The following is a 21,161-nucleotide window of genomic DNA, read 5'->3' on the forward strand; positions in this document are numbered from 1 at the left end:
TTTGCAGAGAACGGGGTTGAGAACCAAGATCCGAGCGCCAGGAGCGCTGTCAGCTTTGCGCTCACAGGGTGTAATCGCAGTTTAACTGTCTCCGCAACAGAGCTGCCCCTCCCACGCTCCCAGTTTAAAGCTCCCTTTCCACACGGAGGACCCATTATCCTCGCGTGTTCACTCGTCTGATCCTTCCTGGAGCGAGGGCAAAGTCGTTTCAGCGCTGCACACCAAAACCACGTGGAAAACAAGCCCGCTAACCAGAACCCAGGATGTTCACCGTTCCTTTTGTCTTTAACCTGAGAATATATAGAAAAATCATCCGTCCAAAATTGCTTGGGGTCGATTTCTCCCCTTTTAGGTCATTTGTTTATAACACAGTTGTTTTCCATTTCAAGGACTTATTTTTGGGTGTGATACATTACCTTGATCCCAAAGTCAAAACCACACCCCACAGGGATCCTCCGAGGAGTCCAACTTCCTCCCACCTCTTCCCCCTTCACGGCTCACTGTGTGCAGGTGGCCAAGCCAGGTCGACTCCGGTTCCTCCCTCCTGTGTTCCTTCCTGCAGAAGAAGCAGGCACCCGCGTGTTTTCTGTCTCCCTTGCTGTCTTACCTGAAAGCTCGCATCCGTCACAGGCACTTTGGCACTTCACTTTTTTTCTCTTTACAATGCAGCCTGCCTATCATCCACATCACTTCTTGGAGGTCCTCCTCGTCATTTTTTACAGCTGCACACGACCCTGTTGTGGGCACTCCATCTTCCACTCCAATAATCTTCCGGGTGTGAGCATTTAGGTGGTTTCCAATAGTCTCCCGTTATGAACGATGCTTCCGTGGATAACCATGCCAGTGCGATTTTGCGTTATTGCAGGTACTTCTTTAGGATAAATTCCTAGAAGTGGGATTTCTAGATCAAAAGATAAATGGACATGTCATTTTGTTAGAAATTGCCACATTTCCCTCAGTAAGGATCGTACCAGTTTGCAGTGTGACCAGCAATGCATGAGCGTGCTCATCTCCCCACGGCCTGGCCACAGAGCATGTGCTGTGGCCAAGATCTCTCATTTTTGGCAGTATGATAGGTGATAAGTGGCATCCCAGTGTTGTTTTAATTTGCATTTCTCTAATTGTGAGTGAAATGAACATTGTATTAGTTCACGAGGGCTCCCATTACAAAGTACCACAGACTTAAACAACAGAAGTGTCTTCTCTCACCTCCTGGAGGCTGGAAGCCTGAGATCCAGGTGTCACAGGGCTGTTTCCCCCTGAGGCCTCTCCCCTGGGCTTGTAGACGCCGTCTTCTTTCTGTGTCCTCACATCTTTCCTCTGCGTGTGTCTGTGTCCTCATCTCCTCTTCTCATAAGGTCACCAGTCCCATTGGATCAGAGTGCACCCTAACGACCTCATTTTAACTTAATCACCTTTATAAAGACCCTGTCTCCAAATAGGGTCACATTCCGAGGTCCTGGGGGTCAGGACTTTAGCATATAAATTTTGGGCGGACACAATTCAGTCCCTAACGAACATCTTTTCATATGACTAGGGGTCATTTTTACATGATCTTTTGTGAACTGTCTGGTCACAACATTTGTCCATTTTCCTGATGGGCTTTGGCTCTTTCTTTTTTAGTTTTTAAGAGTTCCTTATAGAGCATGGATATTAGCCCTTCTATGTGATATATGTTGGAAATAATTTCTCCAAATTTGTCATTTGTCTTTTGACTTTACTTTTGTTTTCTTCCCCCCATGAAAAAGTTTTAAAATATTGTCAAATGATTTATAAATCCTTTCTTTTGTTGCATGTGGATTTCGATCCACAGTTAGTGTGGCCTATCGATTTGTAACGGCCCGATTTGGCTGGGCTGAACGACATTTCCAAGAACTCCCTTCCAAGCGGGTTTCCTTTGGGGTGGCCCCAGAGGGACTCTCCTGGGAGATCTGGAAGCACAGGGAGCACCCGCCACTTTGTAGCTCGCACACTCGGTCCTGAGCTCAGAGCAGCGGCTCCACTTTCCCCTGGGCCCTCCTTCCGCCTTCCTGACTCCTGGACCAGGTGTGTGTGTCTGGCTCTAGGGCCAGGCCTCTGGAGGGGACACAGTTGGAGGCTGTGAGAACTGACACGGATTTCAGATCTTCCTCATGGGCTCCAGCACAGAGGGGAAAGGCGACAGCCTTATGGGGCCTGCATCGGGAGCTCCCACAATTGCATAAGGTCAAACCTGTCTCGAATCCCTTATCTGAAAATATCCAGGCCTCCTCGAGGTTCTGCCTCCAGGACTGAACTCTGACGCAGCTGGAAAGCCTTTCGCCCCTGCGTCTCAGGGAAAGTCACCCATGCCTTGTTACTTGCGTGGCTCCATTTTCATATTTAGCATTTAGATCTCTGACCCATTTGATGTTTACTCTTGTGTATGGGGTGAAAATGCTTCATTTTAATCTTTTTTCCAAATGGCTATCCAGTTGCCCGGCACCATTTATTTAAAAAAAATCTACTTTTCCCCGGGACTTAAGATGCCTCCTCTGCAGTGGACCCAGTTCATTCTGGCTCATGGGAGCTTATTGTACGTATTTCTTCCCAACTCTGTGTTCTGTGACATCGCAGAGGTGTCGTGCGATAGGCTGTGATGGGACGATTTACACCACAGAAGTTGGCAAACGCTGCCAGCTAGGGCCCTGCCCCCTCTAAGCACTGGCCGTTGTATGTTTAGCCGCAAACCACCGCCCTTTGTCGTATCTTAAATTCCCACGTGCAGTTGGGTCTGTTCTGGACCGTCGTTCTCCTCCGCCACCCCGTCTGGTCATGTGCAGGCCATTCTGTTGTAATTGTTACAGCTTTAAAGTATGTTTTCATGCGTCATAAGTCTAGCCCCTCCTCAGACTTCTATTTATTTTCTACTTAATTATTTATATTAAAATTTTTTTTATTGTGGTAAAACAGACATCAGATTGACCATTTTATCCATTTTTAAGTGTCCAGCTCAGTGGCATTAGGTATGATCACACTGTCGTGCCACCGTCACCTCCATCCGTCTCCGGGACTCTTTCCTCGTCCCAAACTGAAACTCTGTCCCCATTAAACACTCACACACCACCCCCCGAATCCTTCACGGCTCTTCGTTTTCAACTTTTTTCTAGATATTCTTGCATGTTTAATTTTTCCTATGAAAAATTTGTTGATATTCTTGTTTCGATTGTGTTTTGCGTTGTTAGTGCCATTGAGTTGATTCCAGCTCCCAGCGACCACGTGGACAGCAGAGCGGCTCCCCGCCGGTCTGTTTGCACTGTGCTCTCCCCTTCCCGCCCACATCACACAACGCTCCACAGCTCTTCACAGGGTGGTTTCACCGACAATTTTTTCGGAAGTGGGTGGCCAGGTTTTTCTTCCTGGTCTGTCTGGTCTGGAAGCTCCACTGAAACCTGGCCACCATGGGCGACCCTACTCGTATTTGAAATACTGGTGTATTGTGTTAAATTCATAGTATTACCTTAGGGAACAGACCTCTGAGGATGTTGGGTCACCCTAGCTAAGAACACGGCACACCTTTCTGTCTGTTCAAGCCCACTTTCCTGTCTTTCAAGAACATTTAAAACTTTTCCTGAAATAGGTTTTGCACATTGCATACGGGTTAATATTTAAATGAGATTTTCTTTAGTATTCTATTTTCTGATTATTGGTTGTGCACACGGAGGCTATTGGTTCCTGTACGTTAATTTTATATACTGCTATCTTAATAAATTCTTCTGTTATTTGAGTTATTTTACCACTGAATCTCTGTGTACACTTTGTATCATCAGATGTGGAGATTGCTTCACTTCAGCTTTTTTCATGCCTCTGATTGGTTTTTCTTGTGTAATTTCACTGGCTCCTGCCTGCAGTGCAGTGATGAACAGTAGAGGAGACGGTGCACATCCTTACATTGTTCCCAATTTTGGTAAACATTCTTCTAGTGTTTCCTTGTTAAATAAGAGGATGGTTTTAGGATTAAGGTGTATACATATTTTATCATATTAAAGAAGCATCTACAATTTCTCTTTTCTAGACTGGGGAGTGGGAGTCAAAAGAATACAGGGGGAAAGTGTAAGAGCCTTCAAGACCAAAGAACCACACTTCACACACACACACAAACACACGTACACACACACACAGCTACCCCAAAATGCCATCCTTAAAGAAGCTTTTCTGCACTCACATTCGTGGATGCATATGGATTAGGAGTCTCACAAGCCACTCGAACTGCCAATGAATGCACTAAGCCAGCCTTTATACTTAACAAAAGAAGAATAAAAACATTTCATCTAACGGAAATCCCCCATGAGAGGTGAGAAAAACAAGAAAACTGTAACACAACCCTCCAAACTGAATGAAATATACGAAAACAAGCTGTGTAGGATATTACAAGAACATCTTTTTTTTTTTTTAAAGACTGTCACCTGAGCTAACAACTGTTGCCAATCTTCTTCTTCTTTTGTTTTTTTCTGCTTTTTCTCCCAAATCCCCCCAGTACATAGTTGCATATTTTAGTTGTGGGTCCTTCTAGTTGTGGCGTGTGGGACGCCGCCTCAGCGTGGCCTGATGAGTGGTGCCATGTCTGCGCCCAGGATCTGAACCAGCGAAACCCTGTGCCACCAAAGCAGAGCGTGCAAACTTAACCACATGGCCCACTCTTCTCTCCCAGACGCGAGGTCTCCCTGAAGCACCTGCCTGAGCCCCTCACTCTCCTCTGGTCCCGTCCCGCCGGCAGCTCTCCATTCTGTCAGGACCGTTTTTCGGAGTTCTGCGGTCAGAGCCAACTTTCTTCTCCTCTGGCTTATTTTAGCTCGGTCTTTGGTCTTCTCGTCCCATCTTCCGCCTTCTCTCCAGGTGTTGCATGCCTCCCTACTTCTCCAGGAAGTCTTGAGACAGAAGCTCCAGAGAGATCTCGGGGGGACGTTTGTGTTTATTTTTTGCTTACAGATAATGTGAGGTTTCTACTATTTTCCAGGATTTCTGTGGTTGTGTTCTTCCTCTCTTAGAGCTGCCTGGTTTTGGAGGAAAGTGCAGAGGGTCAGTTTCAATCTCCACCATTATCTTGGGTGACACAGACGGCCCTTACACCACTTTTCTATAATTTCCAGCTACATTATGAAAATTATGAAAATGCAATACAGTTTCAAATGTGCCTCTCAGCTTGTTAAGCTGAGCAATCATAGCTGTTTTTATAGTCTGTGCTATGCTCTGAGTGTTTGTGTCCCCCACCCCCAAATTCATGTTGACTGCCTAGTCCCTGTGTGCTGGAATTGGGAAGTGCGCATTTGGAGAGGTGATGAGGTCACGAGGGTGGGGCCCTTATGAATGGGATTAGTGCCCTTATAAAAGAGACCATACATAGCTCCCTCACCCCTTCCACCATGTGAGGACGACTCTAGAAGTCTGCAACCCAGAAGAGAGCCCTCACTCAACATGCTGGCACCCTGAACTCAAATTCCAGCCTCTGGAACTATGAGAAATAAATGTCTGCTGTTCAGAAACCACCCAGTCTGTGTTTTTCTTTTTATTGTACCAACCCAGACAGACTCAGACCGTCTGCCTGATTTTTCCAACACAGGAAGCATTCATGGGTCTGCTTCTATTGTCTGTTTTTTGTGCTGCTTCTCACTCGTGTTGTCTTAGTCTCCTCAAGTGTTTTGTCAGGAGACTACTTAAAAAAACAATGAACAGCGGGTCCGGCCCCGTGGCCGAGCAGTTCAAGTTCTGCGTGCTGCACTCTGGTGGCCCCGGCGTTCTCTGGTTTGGATCCAGGGAGCAGACCTGCTCCACTCATCAGCCGTGCTGTGGAGGCATCCCACATGCAAAAGAGACGAAGGTCGGCACAGATGTTAGCTCAGGGCCAAACTGCCTCACCAGAAGACAAATAATAATAATGAACAGGATTAATTTGAAGATCAAGATGATGCTATTGTCTTCCTATTTTCATTTTCTTCCGTCAGGCATCTGGGAGGCTGGCAGTCGGGGACCATGCTGATCCAAGTTCAAGGCCTGGGACGTTCTGGGCCCCAAGGAGGCGGAGCGCTTAGCTGCAAGTCTGTGCACCTTCACCTAGAGGATCAACTCCCAAGCAGGGGCCAGAGTGGCGGCTTGTCAGAGGTCTCTCCTTGGAAACCCCTGGCAGGACAAATCTTTCCTCCACCTTCCAAATCTTGCCTGTTCTTGTCTCAACGTAACCCCGAGAAGCCAACCAGCAAAGAGGTCTGGGAAGCGTAATTTGCAGATTCCACTCCCCCCACCCCCAGTGAAGGACCCTCTAGCCACTTCCCCTTGGGATGTGGGGGCTCAGACAGATCCTGTTCAGCCCTCCGCCTTCTGCTCCCAGGCAGGGGCTCCGATGACCCAGGGGCAGGAAGCCCAGGCCCACACAGAGAGCTCCCACAGAGCCTTCAGGGATGTGAAGGCCCCATGGGGCCCAGCCAGGGCCATGGAGAGCAGAGGCGGGAGGTGGCAGGGCCGAGCTGGCCAGAGGGTGGGCAGGTCTGGATGGGCGGAGAGGAGGGGTGGAAGGAACAGGACATCCTGGGCTGAGGTGCTGGCTGTGCATGGGGACAGGAGGCCAAGGACAGCAGAGCAGAAGGGTGAGTGGGCTAGGAGCTTTTAAAAAAAAATTAGGGGGGACTTTCTGTATTTTTAGTGATTGAAACAAAAGATATCCAAAACCACAGCTTCAGGAAGAACTACTTGTTCTTGCATCTCTCCTTCGACTTGACCTTGGCCTGCTGCCGGCCTGGGTTTAAGAGCAAGGTCTCTGGCCTTCCCAGACTGAGTGAGGGACAGTGTTGGACCCCCAGCAAGGGGAGGAGAGGAGGCAATGCACCAGAATTAGGGTGCTCATTCTGGAACCTTTCAAGTGAAAGGAAGTGTAAAGAAGCAGGGCTCAGCACAGCAGTGTTGACTTAGAAGGGGCTCGGCGCACACTCCCAAGGGGCCCACGCCCTGCTCTCCCGGTGCCTGGGCAGGGCATAGAGGCCACCGCTGAGCAATAATGCCCCCTTTCCCTTGGGTAATTCCGCCACCCTGCAAGAAGAGCCAGAATGGTGTCCTGGTGGTTAGTGGCCGCCCACAGTGAGGCAGTCAGAGCCATATAAACGGGTTTCCAGGGGCTGGAGGGACCTCACGCCCCCAGGCCCTGAGGTGTGGACTGACCTCTGGGAGGATGAGAGGTGTGCACCTGGCCGCTCTCCTGGCTCTGCTCTCAGTGCCCCAGGCCCAGGCACTGTGGCTGGGGAGGCTCAACCCTAACCAGGTGACAGTCCTCCTGGGGGTGCCAGCACCTGCCTTGGGGCTCATCGGTCCTAGGCCAGGCCCCACCCGTGGGGCCACACAGCCTCTGGGCTCCCCACAGGACCAGCCCAGACTGATGTGGGCTTCAGGGTTATGCGCTGACCTGTGCAAGGGGACCCTGGGCTCCCAAGTAACGGGGTGCCTCCAAGGGCTGGAGAGACTGCTCCCCTCTCACCTGCCATCTTCCATCCAGCTCCTGGGGTCCTGGTACGTGCTTGCCAAGGCCTCCGGGGAAAAGGACTTTGCGGTGGAGAAGGCCACGAAGAACATCGAGGGGGTCGTGGTGACCCTCACTCCAGAAAACAACCTGAAAATGCTGTCCTCTCGGCACAGGTGAGCCTGGCCTGCCGTCGCAGATTCCTCGGCCTGAGTCCAGCTGGCCCAGGCTCAGAGCCCGCTTAAGCCCCACACGTGTGCTCCCAGGCACCACACCCCCGGCCTACCCTGCCCACCTTGCTGGCTCTGCTCTGAGCCCCACCCTCTGTCTGCGTCCCTGGACGCTGGGCCTGGCGGGCCTCTGGGGAGGACTCACACCGTTGCCTCTGGGGCCTGCACAGCCTCTGACCACCCTGCCTGCTGCTTCCAGGCCTTTGGTCAGCTCGGGGGGCTCCGGTCAGAGCGGGAGAGGCCTCTTCTGTGTGCGAGCCCTAAGAGCCGCTGGTTCTTTCAGAAAATGAATCATCCGGAGGATGTGGTCACTAGGGCAGTTTTGTCAGACTAGACTTGTGGTGTCAGGCGAGCCTCAGTGGGCCCTGACCGCTGGAGCAGACCCTGCACATGGCTGGCGGTGTGTTGGGGGGTGGTTTCTGGGAGGTGTGGGTAGATGGGTGGCCCAAGGGGGCTATGCTGCCAGGAAGCTGTGATCCCTGGGAGCCCCTGGGGGGGCCAGGCTGGGGGCACACCACGCCGGGGGAGGTGTCATCCTCATCACCCACGCTTCCCATGGAGAAGACCAAGCCCGTCTCATGCTGGCGGGTGGCATAGCGGGCCTTTCTGTCCTGGCAGCTGGGCTTCACAGCGCCACCTGGACAGACACAGTCCTGGGGGAGACCCTTCTCCCCTGCTCCCTGGGATGCCCTGCCCTGTGGACTGGAGTCTGCCTTCGGGAGACTGAGGCCCGGTCCACCTGGGCCAGGCCTGGCTGTGGGAAAGCAAGGACAGAGGTCATGTGTTGGCTCTGCTGTGAACATGGGGTCACATGTGCCGTGGGCATTAGGCCCCAAAGCCACGTGGCCGGGCAAGTCCCAAAGAGACTGGTGGAATAAAACCTCCAAAGATGGGAACTTGGCATCTGGAGAGCCCCAGGCCCCGTGGAAAAGCCGTGGATGAAATGAGAACCACGGCGGTTGCCAGGACTCTCCAATACCATTTCTGGCGTTGGCTTATCGCTGCGATTGGTCAGCGGCCTCGCTCCCTGCTGGTGTCAACACACGTCTGTCCGAGGCCCCTGGCCTAATCCTGAGGTGGTGACACAGGTTGTGTGGATCCTACGGGCAGGACACGCTCAGGGCTTGTAGGAGAGAAAGTGGGCCTCTTGCTCTTGTTATTTAATTTCCGTTTCATCTGTTGGCCTTTGAACAGGAAATACATTTGCATGGTCCAAAAATTTAAAGTTCTCGAGGGTCTTTTGTGCGCCCTCCTCCCCTGCCCCGGGCAGCCAGCGCCCTCCCCGAGGGTCACCCACGTTTGGGATTCGTGGCGGCTCTTCAGAGACGCTCAGGCCCACTCAGCACACACGTGTCATCTAACACACCTGCTGGAGACCGTTCCCTATCAGTCCACAGAATCTCTGCTCTCTTTTAAAATATTTTTTATTTTATTTTATTTTGTTCTTATTAGAATTTTAAAAATTGTAATAAAATAAACGTAAGATTCACCATCTTAGCCACTTTCAAGTGCACAGTTCAGTGGCATTAAGCATGTTCTCCTTGTTGTGCAGCCGTCCCCGCCATCGTCTCCAGGACTTTCTCATCTTCTCAGACTGAAGCTCTGTCCTCGCTGAACACTCACCCCGTCCCCTCCCCTCCCCTCCCCCAGCGCCAGGGCCCCGCTTCCTGTCTCTGTGGGTCTGTCTCCTCTGGGGCCCTCACACGAGCGGAGTCCTACAGGATTTGTTTTTTTGTGTCTGGCTTGTTTCGCTCAGCATCATGTCTTCCCAGTTCATCCATGTTGCAGCACGCGTCAGGATTTCCTTCTTTTCTAAGGCTGAATAGTATTCCTTTGTGTGGATGGACCACAGCTTGTTTATCCACTCACCTGTTGATGGACACTTGGGTTGCTTCCACCTTTTGGCTACTGTGAAAAATGCTGCAGTGAACATGGGTGTGCAAGTATCTCTTCAAGACCTGTTCTCAGTTCTTTTGGGTCGATCCCCAGGAGCGTGATTGCTGGGTCTTTGGTGACTCTATGTTACAGTTTTTGAGGAACTCTGTTCTTTTTTACAGCTGCGTAATACTCCACCAGGCTGTCTTCCTGTGCTCTGTTGATGGACAGACAGTGGTGGCTAATTCTTTGCAATTGGGGAGTGGGCCTGGTGAATTCACCTCTGAGGGGTCTACCTGAAGGATAAATCCCTCGGAACCAAGGTCTGTCTGTGCTGTTGGTGACATGGCTCCAAGTCACACACAGCCGATCCCTTAACTGGTGCCTGCACCGGGCGATCACTGACTCTTTCTTCTTTGCCATCTGGTGGGCGACAAATGGCCCCATACTGGTGGTGGTGTGCCTTTCTCTAATCGCAGAGCACAGGACATCTTGGTTTATGTTAACGAGCCTTTTGTGCTCTCTTCCCAGAAAACTGTCTGTATCTTTTGCACATTTTTCTCTCAGGCGTGTTTAGCTGGTTTGTGAGAACCCTTATGTATCAGGGACATTAGCCACTTGTCTGTGACAAAAATTAGTTGCAAACGCATTTCCCAGTCTGTCATTTTTCTTACAACACTTTGGACTATTTGATTGGCGAGGATTTCTTTTATGTTGGTGTGATGTCTGCACCAGCCTCTCTTGTTGGGCGCCTGGGTTTGGTGACATGGTTGGGAAGCCCTCCCTGTCTCGTGGGTGCTGACGGGTTCCGACATCTGCAATGCATTGGGAATTTTGCCCTGGGGAAAATGAAAGGCACAACTTCATTGTTTTCTGGATTTCTACCCAACTGCCCATCACCATTTATCGGATTGTCCATCTTTCCTCCACTGACCCAAGATGCTAACTCTGTCATGCACGAACTCCCAAGTATTTTGCTCTATTTTTGGACCTTGTCCAGTTCCTTTGCTCTGTCCTCTTACTTGCCACAACTCTGCGGTGTCACTATGGCAACTCTGTAACACGCTTTGAGTTGATTGGCTCATTCTTGATGAGTTTTCTTCCTTTTAGAATTTTCCTGGTTGTTTTTCCACGTGAACTTCGGCATCAGCCCATCTTGCTGCACAAAGGCCTCTGCACTGCTGTTGAGTTTGTGCCTTTTATGGACGACGACATAGGGAATGTTGGCCGCTTTTGATGCTGTCTCTGTGTCCGGAATTGCAGGCCACCCTTCTGTGTGTCGGTGGCTCCTATTGTGTCCTGGGCAGGGCCTCAAAGTTTTCTTCACGAGGATCTGGTGTTGCGGGTCTCCCAGGAGGTGGAAGGAAGCAGCTGCCCCTCCCAGGGCCCCTGTGCCAACCTGTTCCCCAGGGGCTCCCATGGGGCCAGCAGGAGGAAGTCAGACTCCCCCTGTGGTCACGCTGGCCCAATGGCTGGCTCTGGGGGGCAGGGGTCTCGTCTCCCCTCGTCCTGCGTCTGGACCCTGAGCTGACACGGAGCCTTTTCTTTTCCAGGCTGGAGAGATGTGACTTGAACGTGGTGGAGCTGCTGAGACAAGCCTCTGGCTGGGTGTTTGAGAATCCCGGTGAGGGTGGCGGCCATGGTCTTGTCAAGGGCAGCGTGGGGACAGGCTCCTTTTCCCTGACCATCACTGGGGTGCCCTGGGCCCTCTTCCTGTCTGTCTCCTGCAGCATCCTCAGGTCCTGCAGGCAGGGCCCATGCTTCTGGCAGGGGCAGGGGTGACGCAGTCCTCACCAGCCCCCGTGGGCGCTTCTGTCCCAGCGCTGGGCGTGGTGGAGTTCCGGGTGCTGAGCACCAACTTCAGGGACTACGCCGTCGTCTTCACCCAGCTGGAGTTCGCCGATGAGGCCTTCAGCACCGTGGAGCTCTACAGTGAGTGGGCCTGGAGGCCAGGGCCTGCCGAGGGGGCTCCCCCGCTGCTGCCACGCCATGCTGCGGGCGCTGTGCTCCGAAGGCCTGGGCTAGAGAGGGCCCCAGGGTCAGGGGCTCCTGGCCTCGGAGGGGCTGGCAGCGGTAGTGGGGAGGGGCGATGCGGCTGGCCCCGTGCCCCCTGCAGTGAGATGGCAGCCTCACCCTGCTCCTCATGCCACGGGCCTCATCCCTGCACAGTGGCCAAGTGAGGCCCCCATGCCTCCCTCGTCCTCTCCCGCTCCTGCACTTGCCCTTCTGCAGGGGGCACAGCCCCTCATGGCGGGGAGGGACCAGGTACTCGATGCCGGCTGGGGATGGAGGGGCGGTGCATGAAGGGCCTTGGGGTCAGAGGAGGGCAGAACCCCTGGATGGCTCGAGTCCTGCGGTAGACCCGGCCCCTCCCGGCCCCAGGCCCGGCTCTCAGAGGACACCCCCCGCAGGTCGGTCGGAGCTGGCCAGCCAGGAGGCTGTGCACCTCTTCGCCAAGTGGAGCAAGGGCCTGGGCTTCCTGTCACAGCAGCAGGCCCAGCTGCAGAGGGACCGTGAGTGCCTGCCCGGGGGCCCCCACCGTCCGAACATTTGTTGACTCCTGCTGGTCTCAGGGACCTCCTGGCCTCAGGGAGTCAGGCAGGACTTGGGGCGGGGGTCTTCAAGGAGGGACCTGTCCCCTGCCCAAAATCAGACCTGCAGGGACGCCCCTTCTCAGATGAGGCTGTGGGCGGGACTGGCAGGCCTGCTGCAGGAGAGCCCCGCCCGGTCCTCACAGCCGTCTCACTTCCCCCCAGTCACCTGTGCGCACAAGGCCTTCCAGGTAAGCTTCCTCCCGATGGCGGCCCCGGGACCCCTGCAGGGCAGCCCTTCCCAGTGGCAGTGCTCCACTGCCGGGAAGGATCGGGGGCGGGGTGCATCTATGGGCGAGTCCGGGTCCCCCAATGCTTTTTTTGGTTTTCAGTGAATGCTGTGGCTCCCCGGGCATGGTGCCTGCCTTGTCCGGGTGGAGGCTGGCCAGGGCCTGCCCTCCTCACCCGGCCGCCGGGTGCTGGGCCTCAGGCTGGCTGTTCCCAGGGGCTCTCGCTGTGGATCCCAATAAAGCCATTCCACAAACCAGCCCGATGCCTCTTGCTCGCGTGCTGGGCGGGGCCCTGTGCAGGGCTGATGGGGGCTGGACGGGGAGCTGCCTTCTCGGGGCTCCGGCAGGCGCAGGGAGAAGAGAAGAGGACGGGTGGGATGGGCTCACCAAGGGCTGAGCTACAGAGCATAGAGCCAGCTCCGGCACGAGAGGGCTGCACCTGCGTCCCTCACCAGAGTCCCCCTGGGTGCGGTTTGGGCTGGGTGCTGGGCTGAGGAAGCTGGGACTGATGCCCACCAGGGCTCTTGGCTTGGGTGTGCTGTGTCCATGGCACAAGAGTTTGGGGCCCTGGCCTGGGGCTCTGGGCCAGGAGCAGGGTCCAGGACCCCAGAGGGCCTGAGCCTATCGCCCTCCTGTGCTCTGTGGGGTCGGGGGGGGCGTGGCTGGTCTGATGTCCTGGCAGAAGCACGGGCTGCGGGGGAAGCTGGGCTGGAAGCAGGGTGAGGGGCTGCCCACTGCTCATGGTGAGCTGTACACAGGGTTGCCTCGTCCTTCAAGGTGGGACAGGTACACCCACGTGTGAACATACACACACATGCACATGCACACACACAACCAGCCCGGGCCCCTCTGTGGCTGCCAGCTCAGGGCATTTAAGAGGTAGCCCCGATGTCGGGGCAGCCCTGTCTGAGCCCCATCTTCACGGTGGTCATGCTTCCCTGGTGCAAATCTCCGCATGCAGTCACTCAGTAACTCCTCCCGGCCGTCTGCCTCTCTCCTGGGGGGCCAGGATGGGAGGCCCAGGGGCAAGACGGCTCCAGGGGAGTGACCTCGGGAACATGATAGCTTCCGTCTTCAGAGGCCTCCTAGGCAGGCGGCACCCACTGGCGGCTGTGCTGCCCTGAGGGCTGAGTGCTCAGGCCGGCCCTCTGTGTCTGGGGAGGGGAGGGCCCAAAGCCCCCTCCCTCCCCATCGGCCCACCCCAGGCTGGCCCGAGACTCCGGGTTGGCCCGATGCTACGGCTGGGCCAGGTGGGCAGGGAGATTTAAACGCAGCATCGGGGCAGCTGAGGGAGGAGGGTGAGGATGGGGCCGGGGCGGCTGCTGCCCGTGCTGGCCCTGGCACTGGTGCTGGCTGTGGGGTCCCAGCCGCAGGAGCAGATCCCCAGGGAGGCCCACAACCTCAACTGGAGTAAGGTAAGCTGCGTGCCCATGGTCCCTGAGCCAGGTGCCCTGGCCACAAGGGCCAGGGATGCGGTGGGGGAGCAGCTGGATCACTTCCTGGAAACCTTCAGAGGGCATCCTGAAACAGTGTGCAGCGCCCGAGGCTGGCGGGAGGTTCAGGCATGGGCTTCTGCTGGCCCAGCGGGGCAGCCCACCTGGGTTCTCCCTGAGGGGCTGACAGTAGGGCCTGCAAAACTCAACTGACAACCACGGACCACACTGAACAGGAGCCCTGAGGAGGGGGCAGGGCAGAGGGCCCCAGACAGGTGCTGGCTGAGGTCGCCTGGAGATACCAGGTGGGCAGAGGGGAGGTGGAACGAGCAGAGCATGTTCTGGAATAACGAGACCACTGGCTGGGTGGAAGGTTCCGGTGGGGTCGGCTGTGGGCGCAGGCTGAGAAGACTGTGGGAGCGTGGGTTTGCGGCAGGAACAGTCAGTGGGCAGGGTGCAGGGGCGAGCTGGAAGGGCTGGCCCCCAGGAGGACCACGCGAGAAGCCAGCTCACACGCGATGCCCACGGCCCAGCCCTGTGCTGCCTTGGGCCGGACCAGCTGGGCACCTGCCCTCCACGGCCTGGGGTGGGCAGCTGTGGACTCTGGAGGTGGGCTGGGCCTCAGGCAAGTGTCACTCGTCCCGTGAGTTCTGAGGTCCTGTCTGGGCCCCGGGGAGCACGGCAGCACCCAGGGTGGCAGCTCCTACCTCTGTGCTTCCCCCTCCCTCTCTGCAGTTTGCAGGGTTCTGGTACATTCTTGCCATAGCCTCTAATGCCCCAGGATTCTTGCCGAGCAGAGACAAGAGGAAGCTGGGGGCGTGCATGGTGAGGGTTCACAAAACGGGCCAGCTGAAGGTGGTCCTCGCCTTCAACCGGTGAGTGCGCGAGGGCGGGGTCCTGGCACGCCCTTCGCAGACCCCTGGCTGCATCTCCCCTTCCCCAGGTGAGGGGCAGCCAGACCCGTGGGTCGGTCTGGAAATCCCACAGGGATCCCCACAGCCAGACCCCCATCACTTCCTGCCCCTAAAGTCCAGAGGGCTGCATGGGAGAGGCCTCTGCAGCCACTGGCACTGGGCAGGCAGGGGTGTTTGGAGCGTTTCCCATACGCCGTGGGACCCCACTTCCCCCAGTCTATACTGGAAAATTCCAGAACAACTGAGCCAAGAAGGGGCTCGCTGGCCGCAAGCTCTCAGCACCCCTGCCCCGCAGGTCGCAGGGGTGCCAGTCGCACACGTTACTTCTGCGGAAAGACAGGAAGAAGGCCGTGTTCAGGAACACCCGTACGTCTGATGGCCGGGCCCGAAGGAAGACCTGGGGTGGGAGAGTCCTGGCTAAGGCCACCGAGATACTGGATGCGATGCCCCTGACCGTACTGCCCCCAGCTGCCCTTCTGCCCCCGAGAACGTGGGTGGGCGGGACAGACACCGAAGCACAAGGTGGCCAGGCTGGCTGTGGTCCCCAGGCCTTGCCTTCCCAGAGCCACACGGCGCGCGTGCGCCCAGGCTGGGCCTGGAGAGAGGGATCAGGGTGTCTCTGCGACCCCTTCCAGACCCCCACTGGGCATTGGGCACTTGGGTGGGCGGTCCAGGTGTGAGTGGCGGCTCTGTGCCCTGTGCCCCTGCAGTGAAGGGCGTGGAGGGCTTCCGCGTGCTGTGCACCGACTACAGCTCCGGCCTCGTGCACCTGCGCCTGGGCCGGGCCGGCCGCTCCTCCAAGACCCTACTGCTCTTCAGTGAGTCCGGCCACCCCCAGCCCCTAGCCTGGGCCTCCTGGGCAGCGAGTGCGGAGGGTGCGGGCAGGGAGGGGCGCCGAGGGGGACAGAGGGGGACCGAGGAGGGTGGAGCTCAGAGGTGAGGACATTGGCAAAAGGGAGACCTCTCCCCAGGCAGCTTGGCACCGTCACAGACCAGCACAGACCGGGTGCTTCCACGCGGACACGTGGTCCTTGCAGCTCAGGGTCCAGCACGCTGCGGGCCTGGCGGGGACCCTCTGCCTGCTTTGCAGACGGCCGCCTTCTCGCTGTGCTCGTGTGCCCGGGGAGAGAGTTCTGGTCTCCTTCTTCCCCCAGGGGCACCAGTCTCATCACGAGGACCCCACACTCACGACCCCATCTGACCCTAATTACCTCCCAAGGCCCCCCCTCCTGACCCCATCACACAGGGCTTCAACATGCAGTCCACAGGGGTCAGTCACAGCCCAGGAGGTGCAGGCTGCAGCAGGGGTGACGTGGGGCTGGGTTGGGGTGGGTGGGTAGAGCATGGGGCCCTGGACATCGGGACCACCCAGGCAGGTCTCAGAGGTGACCACAGCACGGTGAGTGGGGGAGGCCAGTGGCCACTGCAAAGGGGGCAGTCAGAAAGCAAAAGTAGCCGCCCCCCACAGGCTGACAGTGGGAGGAGGGGAGGAGAGGCAGTGGTGACAGCAAAGGCTGGATGTGGAGCCCCCAGGATGTTTTGCCTGGGGGTGGGCTGGGTGGTGTGGAAGTGACCGGGGTCGGGGAGGGGCATGACCCCACTTCCAGGCACCCCAGTGGGTGGGATGAGCAGCCCAGTTGGAGAAAGTGGGAAATGCCCCCTGAGGCTGTGGGCTGTGGGGGTCCGGTGCAGCCCCAAATGGCCGGACCTGGAAACTCTGACGTGACTCTGCTTTCCAACCGCAGGCAGACAGACCACATCCAGCTTCCCAAGTATGAAAAAATTCGTAGACACGTGTGAGATGTTGGAGCTCTCAAAGAGTGCGACCATTCTCCCGAAAGACGGTAAATACAGTTGCAAGGCTCTGGGTCCAGGACAACAGCGTCCTGGCCTCACCTGCCCATCCCACTAGAGAGCTGACTCACATGGGGAAGGAGAGATGAGAGGACGACAGTGCCACATTTTTAAAGATCTGAAGCCAACTGTGAAGGCACGCCTGCATGTGCGTCCCCATGCCCGCCTCCTGGTCCTCTACCAGCATCAGCTTGTCACCCCTGCAGGCCCTGCACAGGGAGCGAGAGGCGGTGCCCGGGGCACAGATGCTCTGTCTGATCGGGTCTCTGAGGCTGCGGCTAGAGGACCAGGGGCTGTGTGGCTCTGCCCTCTGAGGTGCCCAAGACTAGCATTTATGAAACGAGGGCGAGCCAGCACATGTCACGGGCAGAGGTGGGCTCCCTGAGAACGGCCCCTGCCCTCTCATCGCCTCTCTCCTCTCCCACAGCCTCCTGTGCGCACACCATCCTGCCGTGAGAGGGAGCCGCCCGCCTGCTCTTTCCTTCGGGGCTTGACTTGCGGTCCCCTAGACCCCTGGAGTGTTGTTCCAGGTTGCAGGTCTCACATCCAGCTGCTTGTTGAGAAGCATTTGGTGACCCCAAAGCATTGAAGGTGTGGAACCCAGGGCCACGGCTCTAGCCCAGAGGGATCTTTTATGATCATTGAGCAATGTAGGCAGGAGGGCACATGCTGATTGGGCAAGGAGATGCCAAGCCAGACCCCTTCTTCCTGTGTCCTCCAGACCACATGGCAGAAAGATGCTGCTGTCCCCCATCTGCTGTGAAATAGACCGCGATCTGGTCCAGTGTCATCCTTGCCATGTGCCTTCTCTGTAGAATCTATGCCACTGTTTTCTGTGTCCTTGACATCCTACACTTCCTCAGGAAGCCGTTCACTTCTTGACCAAACATTTCCAAGCACTTATCATGTGCCAGGAACAGTGCTGGCTGCTGGGGGAGAGCAGGGAGCAAATCTGCACAGTCCCCGCAGAACCGATGCCTTATCAGGAGAGGTGGATGCCGTGCAGACACCCAGGCACACGAGGACAGACTCAGAGAAACAGATCTGGAGGCGACAAGTGCAGAACAAGGGCAGGGCTGACTCTTTCCAGGTGAGGGAGGAGGGGTCAGGGAGAGCTTCTTGGAGGAAGCAGCATTTGAGCTGAGAAACGGAGAGTGGTGGGAGTTAAGTAAGTTATGGTGGGGCTGGGGGAGCAGGACATCCCCGGAAGAGGAAACTACCTTTGAACCCCAGAGTGTTGGAGATGGAGGGAAGCGCGTGGACTCGGGGGCCATGCTGGAGACGCAGGGAAGCGCGTGGACTCAGGGGCCACGCGGAAGGGTGACATCATGGTGGGAAAGGCAGGCGAGAGAGGTGGTTCAGTCCCAGGAGAGGGAACCCCAGAAGAGCAGGGCTGGGGCTGAGGTTGGAGGAGCTCCAGGGCCCCCTGTTGGAGTGTCTTGTAGGAGCTGGAGTTCAGAGCGGGGATCTAGGTGGCAGAGAGACACTCTGGAGTCCCTGATCTGTATTTGGTAATGGACGTCACAGCACGGATGAGATCATCTAAGGAGAAAATAACAGGATGGAATCAGTCAGCCACTACCGTGTAACAGACAACCCCAAAGCCTCTGAGCCATAAAGCAACACAAGGTCACTTAGCTCTCCCATCTGGGCGTCAGCTTGGGACCGGCTGATGTTGGTGGGTCTCTGTTGGGCGGCTCTGCTGATCTCCGCTGGGTTTGCTCTTGCAGTTTGGGTTGGAGGTGCAACCAGGAGGTGGGTTGGTTGGGGCTGGCTCATCAGAGGTGGCTCTGCTCCACACGTCCCTCATCCTTTACCCGGTGGGCTAACCAAGACATGTTCATCTCACAGCAAAGACGAAGGCACAGCAGGTCAGGAAGAAACTCGAGTCCTTTAAAGACTCAGAACAGGCACACTGTCATTTTCGCCTCGTCTCTGAGTCAAGTCACAGTGCCAAACCCAAAGGCAGGAGGCCGGGAGATGCACTTCGCTTCTCCAGTGGGAAGCCCTCGGCTAAGGGCGCGGGTGCAGGAAGGGGGGACGGGCCAGACCCCACGCACAATCTGCACCAGCTCTCACTCTCAGCCACAATCCTTCAAGCCACCTCTGCGGGTCGTGTCTTCACCCAACCTTCCGTCTCCGCTCCCCCAAGCCTCCTCAGATCAGGGCAGCGGGCTTGAATCTGGGGTCTTGGGGTCTACATCCTTCAGCGGCGCCTCTAGATCGCACGCCTTTGAACTAAATGAGAAGTCATCGGACTCCCACATGCTCACCCCCCACGGTGGGACAGAGGGCAAATGACTTCGACACGCCCTGCATGAGAAAGAAGAATGGGGGACACAGCAGCCGCGGCCCATGGCAGTTCTGCAGTCCCGCTGGGACAACACTGTCGGGTCTCGTTACTCTGGGGGTGGGGTGTTCCCGGAAGTTTATGTTGGGGTCCTGGTCCATTGACCTCTTGGCTCTGTCCTCTGAGACCCCCTTCCTTTTCCACGTGCCCCTCACTCGCTCTGGCCATCACTGAAGGAGGTGCTGGGACCTGCACCTGATCCCTTGTGGAAATCAGAGCCTTTCTCCTCTTTGCACCACCCAGTCACCGCTTTTGCCAACACAGCTCTTTCAAGTGCTTTGTGGGTTTTCGATGCACCTGGTTCTGATTTACTCCAGGTGCCAAAAGCCACATCCACAGTTCCTTAGGAAACTGCCTCTTTCTCCAGATTTGATTATGAGAGTTTTGGGGTCACCAGCCCGCTGAGGGACTGTGTCTCAAGCAGCCTAGAACCCTCTGGGACAGCCCGAAAATCTACTTGGCACACCTTAAATCTTTCAGAGGTCCTGACCGTTGACTTACAGAGCCTCAAAATGAATTCATTTGGGAACGGCCAAAAGAATTGCAATTCAGATACACAAACTACTGTGAACCATAAGCAAATCTGGAGAACACGGGAGGGAGCTGCGGTTATAGAGAAAAGGGGCAGAGGGCGGGGCTGCTCTAAAGGAAAGTCTGCTGGGGAGAGGATCAGACCAGGGCAGCAACAGCTTCTCATTGGCTGGGCTGCAGGGTTTCTAATTGGCTGAGCTGCAGTGTTTCTAATTGGCTGGGCTGCAGTGTTTCTGACTGGCTGGGCTGTGCTATTTCTTATTGGCTGGGCTGCAGTGCTTCTGATTGGCTGGGCTGTGCTATTTCTTATTGGCTGGGCTGCAGTGCTTCTGATTGGCTGGGCTGTGCTATTTCTTATTGGCTGGGCTGCAGTGCTTCTGATTGGCTGGGCTGTTGCATTTCTGATTGGCTGGGCTGCAGTGTTTCTGATTGGCTGGGCTGTTGCCACGTGGTAGAGAAGTCTTCCCTCAGAGGGAAAGTGGTTGTACTTCCAGTTTGGAGTAATTGACTAGCCACCGATGGGGGGAGGGCTCCCCCTGCAGGCCCTCCCTACCCAGTTTAGTTAAGGTTTCTTTATTAATTTCCACAGGACAAAACATGTCACATGACATCCTGGTTCAGTTTGTCCCCAAGACCGGGTCTGGCTGCAGCACCTGCATTTGGTTTTGTTCCATCTGTGTTTTAATGGCCATGTCTCAGGTTTGATCCCAGGGCAGCCTCAGCCCTCCCATGGGGTTTGCTTTGGGAATCACAGCGCCTAAGATCCTGCTGGGCCCCTGCTCACCCCCTACCACGTGGGGCCCTTTCCTCTGGGCATCCCCAGGTGGGCACACTCACACACTCACACACACACACACACACTCTGGCTGCCCTGCTGGGGGTCAGAAGGGGAGCCTACCCTGGGGAAGTGACGGGGGAAGGAAGAAAGGTTGGAGGCGGCTCTGCCATGGGGCGGGAGCATCCAGTCCCCTAGCCACACGCAGCGCCCATAGCATGGGGAGGGGGAGAGATGCCAGGCTGGTGGGCAGGGGGTCCCCAAGGTGCCCAAGGGGCTGCCTGGGCCAGGCCACCCCCAGAGCAGCCTGCAGAGGACAAGGTCCCAGGTCTTGTGTCCACCACTCTGGGCACCTGGCAGTGGGATGTGAGCCCCTACTGTGTGTGTGTGTGGGGGGGGGACTTCAGGAGAGAAGCCCTCTGCTCACTCCTCTGTAAACTGAGGTGCATAGAAGGGTTGACCCCAAGGGTCCCACGGGCTCGTAGAAGGCTCTGGTGACCTTAGTGCTCCACCCATGACCCATGTGCTCCGAGTCCTTGGAAAATGCTTTCTGCTCCCTGGAGGTCCTTCTGAGCAGAGGGCTGCCTGGAGGCTTGCGGCCTTGGGACCTGGGTAGTGCAGAACGTGGCAGAGCACTGGGCCACTTGTCCAGGGACCAGGGACAAGGCCGTCCTTGTTGGAGCCTCGGGGTCCTCCTTTGGAAGTGGGGCGGAGTCATTGCCCTGGCTGGGCTGAGGAGGCCTCATGAGTGAACTGGACACGCCAGGCTCAGTGGAGGGAAAGAGGGGACAAGGGAGGCTTCCGAGGTCATGCACGTGGCCCCTGGAGCCTGTAGGTCCTGCCCCTTTGCCCCTGGGCCCTGGTGGATCCAGTGCCTAGACTACACCCAAAGGTGTGTCTTCTGTTTTCTGGTTTC

At 56.3% G+C, this 21,161-nt stretch overlaps 2 protein-coding genes across 2 annotated transcripts; both read left to right on the plus strand.

The window, feature by feature from the left end:
• The first annotated feature begins 7,177 nt into the window (after positions 1-7,177).
• LCN6 (lipocalin 6) lies at positions 7,178-12,493 on the plus strand. Its single transcript, XM_044778353.2, has 6 exons — positions 7,178-7,267; positions 7,499-7,638; positions 11,121-11,191; positions 11,389-11,499; positions 11,979-12,080; positions 12,324-12,493. Exons 1-6 carry the CDS (start codon positions 7,178-7,180, stop codon positions 12,491-12,493), a joined length of 684 nt encoding a protein of 227 aa, XP_044634288.2.
• Positions 12,494-13,692: 1,199 nt separating this feature from the next.
• Positions 13,693-17,045, plus strand: LCN10 (lipocalin 10). The gene is made up of 6 exons (XM_014863735.3): positions 13,693-13,803; positions 14,557-14,696; positions 15,031-15,101; positions 15,446-15,553; positions 16,481-16,579; positions 17,017-17,045. The coding sequence occupies exons 1-6, from the start codon at positions 13,693-13,695 to the stop codon at positions 17,043-17,045; spliced, it is 558 nt and encodes a 185-aa protein (XP_014719221.1).
• Positions 17,046-21,161: the final 4,116 nt, after the last annotated feature.

The sequence above is a fragment of the Equus asinus genome, chromosome 10, assembly GCF_041296235.1.
Source record: "Equus asinus isolate D_3611 breed Donkey chromosome 10, EquAss-T2T_v2, whole genome shotgun sequence".
Lineage (NCBI taxonomy): Eukaryota > Metazoa > Chordata > Mammalia > Perissodactyla > Equidae > Equus > Equus asinus.

Bases quoted from the DNA above. Each gene is read 5' to 3' on its own strand.
- LCN6 (XM_044778353.2), top strand. From the start codon at position 7,178: ATGAGAGGTGTGCACCTGGCCGCTCTCCTGGCTCTGCTCTCAGTGCCC. The intron at 7,639-11,120 runs GTGAGCCTGGCC...TTTCTTTTCCAG, and splicing joins ATGCTGTCCTCTCGGCACAG to GCTGGAGAGATGTGACTTGA. The intron at 12,081-12,323 runs GTGAGTGCCTGC...ACTTCCCCCCAG, and splicing joins GGCCCAGCTGCAGAGGGACC to TCACCTGTGCGCACAAGGCC.
- LCN10 (XM_014863735.3), top strand. From the start codon at position 13,693: ATGGGGCCGGGGCGGCTGCTGCCCGTGCTGGCCCTGGCACTGGTGCTG. The intron at 15,554-16,480 runs GTGAGTCCGGCC...TTCCAACCGCAG, and splicing joins CAAGACCCTACTGCTCTTCA to GCAGACAGACCACATCCAGC. The intron at 16,580-17,016 runs GTAAATACAGTT...CCTCTCCCACAG, and splicing joins GACCATTCTCCCGAAAGACG to CCTCCTGTGCGCACACCATC.